The 10150-nt window shown below is 42.3% G+C and overlaps 1 protein-coding gene across 3 annotated transcripts in view; it reads right to left on the bottom strand.

Annotated features, from left to right (window-relative positions):
- Positions 1–2014: 2014 nt before the first annotated feature.
- The window catches only part of CHST9 (carbohydrate sulfotransferase 9), an 82662-nt gene continuing 74526 nt past the window's right edge, over positions 2015–10150 (bottom strand). For all 3 annotated transcript variants that reach the window (XM_035125060.2, XM_035125059.2, XM_060277865.1), the window contains exon 4: positions 2015–3713. In XM_035125060.2, coding sequence (XP_034980951.2) covers positions 2616–3713 — 1098 coding nt within the window. In that variant the 3' untranslated portion in view covers positions 2015–2615. The remainder of the gene's footprint in view (positions 3714–10150) is intronic.

The raw sequence follows: 10150 nt of genomic DNA, 5'->3' as shown, positions 1-10150 counted from the left end.
AATGACCGTCATGGTTTTAGTGAAGAGGGTACAATTATTAGATGAGGCCTAATTTTAAAATTTTACAACTAGTTTTTGCTCACCAGACCTTCGCTTTAAGTCAGTAATGGGGAATTTGTAGCCCTCCAGTAGTTTTTCAGAAGCTGAGCTGGAAAACTGAAAGTTATATAATTTAAGCAGGATTTCAGCTCATTTCTAAAAAATGGTTGAATGACGCAAATATGTACAGATTAATTGCTTTATTAACAACCTTGTTTCGTGCGCACATTTGGCTTCTGAACTTCAGAGTGCTTCAGACAGAATATAGTTCTGACATTACACGGGTCTCCCATTATTGCCACTGCTCTTATGTTCTCACAAAAATGGGATGCATCCAACAGAAATGATAAAAATGGAGAACCAATCTCAAGATGCTGAAGAGCACTGCACTGTTTATTAGTGTTTTATGTTCTCAAAAGGTTCCTGCCAGCACTTCCCCTTCTGTAGTGTAGAAACTGCAGATCCTCTTGGGCTTGGTTGGCTATAGGAGGAGGGGAAAACCTCAGATCAGGATTGGCATTGTCATTTCTCATCTTACTTTCCTCTGCAAGAAGACTGTCACTACCATCACATATTTGCTTACAGACATGGCCAAAGGAGGGGAATGCAGTGACTTTTGCTGTTGCATTTCAGCTGCTATGATCCTAAGCCTGGAGAGCAGGTGGCTGCCATATATTTGTGCTCATTCATGTCTCTTAAGCACAAAAAATGACCCTCCAGAATACAAGGGAAGTTAGGTATGGGAAGGGTTCTCTCTCAGACTCCACTGCAATGGCACACTGTTCCTTACGCAGCTGTATTGCACAGACGATGGGAGAAAGTACTCACAAAACAGTGCTGAATTCAAATCTTGAAGCAGAAGGGGTAGAGGAGCACCATGTGAACTGTGTTCCTCCCAGCCTGCCCCATAGTTGTTTGCTGGGTTGGAGGGTGTGTGATTTGCAATGGGTAGGAAGCTGTTTGGGGAAACTAAAGGAAGCACCATCTCTCATTGCTGGGGTGGGGAAGGATCTGTTCTCCTCTGCCTCATCAGGGACTTTGAAAGTGATGATCACACTGGCTGCTGCCCCTGTAATCCCCACTTTAAAAGGGTTTCTTACTCATTGCTGTGATGGAGAAGCCTGCCTTTCTTGGCCTGAGCAGGAGACACTATGACAATGCATGTGCATGTGTGTGTGCGCGCACGTGCACTCAGACCACGGTGATGCCACCAGCTTGGGCCCTCCAATGGTCACACATTGCTTCATGTAGTCCTTGAGGGCAAAACGTTTGTCCACATCTGCTCTAGGAGAATATTTGGAAAAATTAATCATAGGATACTTGTGCTAACAAAATACGATTTTTAGCAAACTAAGATTATGGTCTCTCTCTCTCTCTATTCCCATCTGGTGCTGAGTACTGGAGCTATCATTTAGCACAGGGCTGGGGAACCTCAGGCTGGGAGCCTCAAGACTTTCTCCAGGCCACCCTTGGTCCTTCTCTAAAGCCGCTTCCTGGAAGAGGATGAGGGGCAAGTGATAGCAAGCTGGACAGCTGTAATTTTGGCCCACAAAAGAAAATGTGAGTAAAAAGCAGAAGCTGCTTACTTTTAATCGCCTTCTGTAGAGTCATCTCTTCAGCCTACCAGCTCACATTTCACAAGGTGATCATTCAGAGGGTCAAAGCTGAACACATATTGTAAATTCTTCAATGATTTTAGCTTGGTGTGGAAGTTTTATCAGATTCCCTGGTGGGAAAGTAACTGAGGAGTAATTAACCAACCATGTCAGTATTATGGTCCAAGCTGGATGAGATGCTGATCAGTGATCCAGCTGCCATGCATACACAAGTCCATTTAGAAAGCCACTTAGTACTATACAACTGGGATGGGAATGGTGAAGGAGGGGTGGTGGACTGAGTTCCCCATGCTCCCCAAACAGCTGCTTCTCCCATGCTCATAGCACTAGGACTCAGGTTAATCCAATGAAGCTGATGGCCACCAACTTGGATGGCTTTAAAAGACAAATTCATGGAGGAGAAGACTATCAATGGCTACTAACCATGATGGCTGTCTTGTTGGAATGCTGTTGTGCTCTGGTCCTCCTTTTGGGTTTCTCATAGGCATCTGGTTGGCCACTGTGAGAACAGGATGCTGGACTAGATGAGCTACTTGTTATGTTCCTATGACTGGTACAGCCATTGAATTTCTAACAAGGTTCTATGTATGCACACAGCTGGACTTGCTTACTAGAAACCAATCCAACCCCAACAGTACATTTTGATGTTCTATGAATGCTTGATATACAACATACAAATTTGTTAAGAAAGCTACTTGATATTTCTTTGGAAATACAAAAATACATTCATGAAACATGAATAGATACAGTAATATCATGCCATTTCAGAGGTTTTGAATGCTTGGTTTATTCCCTTTAGATACATTGCTTTGAAGACTCTAAAACCTTCCTAATGTAAAAGTGTTTTTCTGTCCAGACATTTTAGTGCAATTAATTTTTTTCTCATAACTTGTTGCATTTCTTCTGCTCCCAATCTAAAAGGTAAAAATTGCTTACATACTAAACCAAAGCAAGTCAGGGTTATACATATGGTATACTGTAGTTAAACATTAAATAATCCAGATAATAAAAGTTGTAAATCTGCTGTCTTTCTGTGGTGGAAATTTCTGCCAAGTATTGTCTGACAACTTCTGAATTTGTTCTTTTTTCACTGGAATGCCTGTCTTTGAAATTAGGAAAAGTAAGCCCTGCTGGTGCACCTATTAGTCTCAAAAAATAATTGGCATCATCTCCCAAAGTCTGAAATTTTCCAATGTAATCATAGTTGATAGCACAAGGGTAACAGAGTTGGCTGATCTGTTCCCAGTGAGTGTCCATACCTACAGGCCGATGGGAATCTAACAAATACTGGATGAACTCTTTAAACTTCACTCCTGAGCCCGTTGCCAATGCCACTCTATCTGCATTAAGTCTGTATTTCTTAATAATTGCCTTCCCAAATACAGGGTGGTAGTAGCTGTTTGGATGTTCAAACTTATCTCTGAATGCAGACACTAACCTTTCCATGGGATCCCTTACAAATATAACTTTGGTGTACGTCTTTAAACGCTTGTGTATCCCTTTTAGACTGTAGCTGTCCAGTTTCTTGAGATGCTTTCCATAGTGTGCAGCATCATGCGTAATGTTAGCAACAGAATCAGCAACGCCACTGAGTACCATCAAAACCCGCTTCCAGTTGGAACAACCTGCCTTAGGCACCTCACAATACAAGACTTTGTGCTTATCTTCCACATAGATTCTGGACACCATGCGCATAAGGTGAGTCCGGGGTCTGTTTTTGCCAATGTACCTTTTGCAGAAATCATAAAGGAAAGATCTTCGTTTCTCTTGCATCTCATCTGTGGTTTTCCAGTGATTGCTTTTGATTAAAGTTTTGTTTAAAGGGCGCACAACTGGTGGTAAATTCACTTGCCTGAACTGTTTAAGAAGTGATTTAATCTTCTGAGACGCTTCAGATAATCCAGTAGTCAAGGAGCCTGCCATCCCTAGAATAGGGTCAGCATCTCCCTGAGAAGGTCCAATCTCAACAAGAGCTTTACTTGGCTTGTCAAGCTTTTCACCAGTGACCCAGTTTTTTGGTTTTCTTTCAGGTTCCTCTGAAGAAGAGAATCTGAAGTTCTGAAGGGGAGAAAAAAGAAAGAAGCCAGAGAACTCTTAGAATGTTCCTCTATTGGGGCCTGCTAAAAATGTTGCTGCATAGAGAGCTGCTTTCAGGATTCCAGCTGCCCCCATTCTGTTCTCTCTCCCCTCCAATTTTCCACTGCCCCACTGCCCTAACAGTTACCCAGCATGTTTTGGCAATTAAGCATGTTTTGGGGGACTCTCACTCCCTTAGGGTTTTTGTTTATTTAGGAAAAAAACCCAACAACTACTGCAGCCCTTGATGTTTCCAGTATATGCTTGCACTTCCCTCTTGAGCATGGATGTTGTCTACTTTGGCCACATAAGCCAAACAAATAGCACTTGCTTGCTGAAACAGATCTTATCTGCATTGCACACCACCAGTCAACCTTCATTAACAAAGTAATGAAGTGATGGGGAATGAGTGAAATTTGCTGTAGGAAGGCACTCTGGAATCCTTGCAGATAAGGAAAATGGCTTCTCAGTATATATTTTTCTTGAACAAGTAGTTCTTTAAAGGAGGAAATGAATATTAAGAGACGAGACTTAAAATATTTTATCTTTTTACAGAGGCAGAGTAGCAAGAAGTCCTCTCGTGCATGGTTCTCAGGGGTTTGCTGGATTTATTTATATATGAGCAGATTTATAGCCCACATCTTTCACAAATGCTTGCCCAAGGATTTGTGCAGTGCTATAATACTGGCCACATGACCTGGAAGCTGTACGCCGGCTCCCTCGGCGAATAATGCGAGATGAGCGTGCAACCCCAGTCGGTCACGACTGGACCTAATGGTCAGGGATCCCTTTACCCTTTATAATACAGGGACCCAGGTGGCGCTGTGGGTTAAACCACAGAGCCTAGAGCTTGCTGATCAGAAGGTTGGCGGTTCGAATCCCTGCGACAGGGTGAGCTCCCGTTGCTCGGTCCCAGCTCCTGCCAACCTAGCAGTTCGGAAGCATGTCAAAGTGCAAGTAGATAAATAGGGACCGCTGCAGCGGGAAGGTAAACGGAGTTTCTGTGTGCTGCTCTGGTTCACCAGAAGCGGCTTTGTCATGCTGGCCACATGACCTGGAAGCTGTACGCCAGCTCCCTTGGCCAATAATGCGAGATGAGCACCGCAAGCCCAGAGTCGGTCACGACTGGACCTAATGGTCAGGGATCCCTTTACCCTTTATAATACAGGTTCTGTGGGGCTTCTGCTTTATCTTGCACTAGAGGACCCACATCTTTGGATCCAGCTTAACTTTTCTGATTATAAAAAGATATAGGATGTGGTATAAACCATCTTTCCATGACTAGAAGACACCTTTCACATGTGGAAGGGAAGGACACTTTTGGAATCTTCTAACTGATTTTATTGGTGGTTTTATTTGTTTTACGTTGTGCTGCAATTTAGTGGCTTTATATGGCGAACTGCCTACAGGGCTTAGCATGGGTGAGGTGAAAGCTGAATAAACAAACAGACAAATGAACTGATTGAAATTGACTAGTGACCAGGAATCTATTTATAACTGTACTTTTCTGAATGTTGTGAAGATTGAATCCCAGGAATCCCTAAATGATACAAATGAATTTCTGCAGCTGAGGATATACTTTATACAGGAAATATGCAAATGCAGGTAATAACACTGATGTCACAAACATCTATAGACCTGAAATTTATCCTCAGTGTATTATGAGTGGAAAACCTTTGAATGATTTCAACAAGAGGGGATGAGATATAAAAAGCCAGGTGATGGCTATTATCCAAGAACTGATTTAAATAAACAAGTCAGCTGGGACCCCTGACCAAAGCTCAAAGTTATCCCTAAGGACATTGCGGAGAGGTAACAGAAAGTGACCAGAGGACTTCTAGTTCAGCTACCTGAGAAAGAGTGTACGCACTTGCAGCAGGAGATGCTGAACCACTATGACAGGAGTGACTTTTGTTGTTGTTTTGTTTGCTAGAGCAGCTAAGCTTCTCAAAAGTGCCTCAGGTAGCTCTCCCCAGGTTCAACTGGCACACACACAGCAGGAGTGCCGTGGAATTGCTCCCTGCTCAGCTCTGGGAGAGAAATTGTCAGTCAGGAAGAAGGCAGCACTAATCAGATGCGGGGTGGAACGAGAGACAAGAATAAGAGGAAATGGATATTGCAAGGTGAGGGTTACATTATGTGAAGCACCATTTTTGCTATTTTGTTTCGTGGCCCCCATACTTAATCTTTCTGTAGTTCCAAAGTCATTAACAATGGTGTCAAGTAGTGACTAGTGGCTGATGATTGTCAGGTACTGAGTAAGTGAGTGCAGAGTGAGGGAAGGACAACCCATGTCAGTCTGTGAGCCATTGGTTGCTGGTCCATGGTGACTCCACCATGGGATGCTTCAGGGACCAAATAGGGTACCAGTATCTGGTACACTGGTGGGAGTGGAGAATGCTGATCCACCACATCAGATAGCATGAGAAGCATTGAATATTTCGATGCAAGTAGCATGAATAGTCCCTGTATTATCCTGCTTTTTGTTGAAATTGCAATTGTATACTGGCTTGTCAATAAATTAATCATCACTATAGTCTCTCTTCCTTTTGTGAACCTGTGTGGTATTCTTTGGCGATCACTCGTAGCTGAGTAAGATTGTCTTCCATAAACACGGTTTTAACAATGAGTCTGTAAGTGACTGTGGAGGCCAATCCTGGATCCACACGTCCTTCCACAGTGGGGACATTGGTTTCTGGGCAGGAGTTGATCACGGTGTGGATTTTCCAAGTGTGCCTTCCTCTTAGCACATTTCTCCCTTGCATCCTGAGTTTGAGTGGTTACAGGGTCAAACTATGACTTGGGAGACCAGCGTTGAACTCCTCACTCAAAACCTTGGGCCTAACCTACCATGCATGGTTGTTATGATTAAAAGAGATGGAGGGAAACCCTGTATACCACCTTGAGCTCCTTGGAGAAAATAGTGGGATATAAACGCATTTAAATAAACAGATAGATAAAATAGGTTTATGTTAAACATAATGAGTGGAATTCAATGTTGCACTAATTTGATCATTCTCTCAGTGTTTCCAAATGCCAGAAAGAATGCTCTCCACACATAGAAAAACACCTGGGCTGTTTTGGGAGTTCTCCTGACCCCCGAGAGCCAATTTGGTGGGAGGGCATAGGGGAAGAGGGGAAAGAAGTCCCATTGCACTAGCAGGATTTGTTGTTCTGGCTCCTGCTAGTGCATCTGCTCAGCTGAATCTGGTCCACGACTGTTGCAATTAGTGAATGAAAACAACTAATGTTTGAACACGGGCAGCCTCCATAAGTGCTTTGTTTTATTGACTCTATTTAGGAAAAGGAGCAAAGAAAAAAAAAGTAAAGCGCAAAGAGCAGCTGGCCACCTACTGAAATGGATGCAAGTTAGATATCTTGGAACTTAGTTTTCATGTTTTCTGTATAAATTAAAAACCTTGGAAGTGGTGATTTTGTGTCTCCCTGTATTAGCTAATCAGCTTTCAGTGCTCCTAAGAAAGAGTCCCACTTTCACCTTCCGAGCATTCCCTGCAGTGCATCAGATGTGACATTCCAGGAAGCAGAGTGTCTAAGTGCATTTCTGCTTGCATTCCCTGTACTGCCGAGGAGCTCGGAAAGGTCACTTTACCCTCACAGCAATCTTGTGGAGGTGGGCAGGGCTCGTGAGACACATAGAGGGGCTGTGATGCCATCACTGAATGCTCCTGGTGCACCCATGCAACACTGGTTCACTGTGCATTATGTTACTCATGTTATGGCCACATGGAGCAGCTCTCTACCGAGGTAGTTTCATGTACTTTCTACATGAAATGTGTGACCTCAGTGAACTCATAAATCAGGTGACCTTTGGAGGATGGTCTTCCCCATTCCATAAGGAATCACAGTGGCCCTTAAATGTCTCAATAATAGTTAGCCTTGGGGTTGTGTCTAAGAATACCCAGGATTTCCTTGTCCAATGCAAGTGAGACAAGGGTCTCAGTTGCCTTGATAAATCAACCACTATGGTGCCCTCCAGATGTTCCTAGACTACAACTCCCATCATCCTTGACCATTGGCCAGATTGTCTGGGGTTGGTGGAAGTTGTATTCAAACAACATTTGGAAGGCACAACTCAGCCGTGATACAGCCGTGATACAGTAACTTCTGCATCCTGACTGCATAACCCAAGCAAGCCAGAACAGTTCAGAAAAACAGGAATTTCCATTAGGGAGGCTATTTAAGTTGCAATGATGTTTCAAATCTCTTAAATTTAGCAGTGTGGTTGCTTAAAATGTAAAAAATATACAAAACGTGAAATAAAATATATTCTGTCTAGTCCAGGAAAGGCAACCAGAAAGAGAAAAATGGGAGCAAGCTTTACTGTGTTTTAAATTTTATTCTCCATTCTCCTGTTTTTGTATTTGTGTTATGCTGTGTGAAATCAGATAAGATGAAAGTTGGCATTAAAATGTTTTAAGTAAATAAACTTGGGAATGCAGCAGGCAGTGCCCACTTATAGATAACAAAGGGTTAAATAACTACAGAAAGAAGCCAGAACAAGAGGATGAAATGGAGTCAGTGGCACAGAGGGAAAGGTTTAACCCAGGCATCCCCAAACTTCGGCCCTTCAGATGTTTTGGACTACAATTCCCCTCTTCCCCTACCACTGGTCCTGTTAGCTAGGGATCATGGGAGTTGTAGGCCAAAACATCTGGAGGGCCGCAGTTTGGGGATGCCTGGTTTAACCCTTGCCCCATGAGTAATTTCCCTGATTCTCATCTCTCAAAACAATAACAGCTGTTAGTACCATGGAGTGGGCTGTGGTGGGAGCTAGACTATCTTAAGTGGGTTGGGAGTGGCGAGAGAAAGTATCAAGACATAATTCCTTGGCTAAGTCAAAACATACCACTTTCTTTTAGTTTCTGATTTGTTCATACAAGACTGTATAAAATCACATGTATTAATGAAATGAGACAGTTTGTATAATCTGGTTCAACAAACTGATTTGTGTAGGCAGTAACTTGGATAAATGGAATTAATCTCCAATTTTGTTTGCCAATTCTTGTTAAACTGCTAATTAATTTCCCCCTTGTCTTCCTCTTACAGTCAAAATATTATGTATTTTTTCTTAATAAGCTGAACTTCATGATGGCTGAGGAATTCTGAATCTTTGCCAGCCTAGTAGCATCTCCACATTAGGGCTACACTCTATGATCCTCTAAATGGAATTAACTGCTGGTAAATATTTATATGCATGCAGCTTTTGGATCTAATCCAGATAAAGTTGTGCTTAAGTTTTATTCAAATAAAGGAAATGAATTACTTGCAACTAAATTAAGCTCCAATTAGATCTTCAGCAAAACCAACTTACTCTGGATAGGAACAACTGTGCTCTGTTAGATAATTTCAAGCCAGCTGCAGAGAAAAGTGAAAAACCAACCCAACCCACTGGCTTCAGCAAGAGTTTTATTCTATGTCAATACATAATTCTTTTTGTCTGTATTCAGACATGGAAATGGATTAAGTTGAACTTTGAAATAATAATAAAACAACAAAAGATTAAATTATTTTGAAAATACCTAATCAATTTGTTTACCATATGTTTTCAACTGAAACTGTTGTGTGCCTTTTATTAAATGTTAAAACAACTGTTTTAATCTATACAAAAAGCCTGTTTTTAATGAATCTTCTCATTACACACAATGTCTGGCTCCACCTCCATTATGCAGTTTCTACATTTTCAATTCCTTCTTGTCCATTCATTGAATTAGACATAATTACTTCTAAACAGTTTATTTTTATCCACATTGTTATGTTTCAATCCTGCTTTTAAGAGGGGGCTGTTTCATATGACTATTTGTTCATAGGGAGTAAGGTAAAGGTAAAGTTAAGGGACCCCTGGACAGTTACCTTGCAGCCACAGCGGTACCTACGGTATTTATCTACTTCTGCTGGTGTGCTTTTGAACTGCTAGGTTGGCAGATACTGGGACAGAGCAGGTTATGCGGGTGACACTGTGGTCTAGACCACTGAGCCTCTTGGGCTTGCCGATCGGAAGGTTGGCAGTTTGAATCCATGCAATAGGGTGAACTCCCGTTGCTCTGTCTCAGCTTCTGCCAACTTAGCAGTTTGAAAGCATACCAGTGCAAGTAGATAAATAGGTACCGCTGCAGTAGGAAAGTAAATGGCATTTCCATGCACTCTGGCACTTGTCACAGTGTTCCGTTGCACCAGAAGCAGTTTAATCATCCTGGCCACATGACCCAGAAAGCTGTCTGTGGACAAACACCAGCTCCGTTGGCCTGAGAAGTGAGATGAGCGCCATACCCCTTTGACTGAACTTAACCATCCAGTCATTTACCTTTTACCATAGGGAGTGTAGTGTGGCAAAAGCAACAAACATCTGCCTATAACTTATTGAATGGGTTTTAACCTATCTAATGCAAAATATCTAATAC

The sequence above is a fragment of the Zootoca vivipara genome, chromosome 8 (assembly GCF_963506605.1).
Source record: "Zootoca vivipara chromosome 8, rZooViv1.1, whole genome shotgun sequence".
NCBI classification, from domain to species: Eukaryota; Metazoa; Chordata; class Lepidosauria; order Squamata; family Lacertidae; genus Zootoca; species Zootoca vivipara.
The sequence above is the reverse complement of the archived record's forward strand: the minus strand, read 5'-3'. Positions and strand labels throughout refer to the sequence as shown.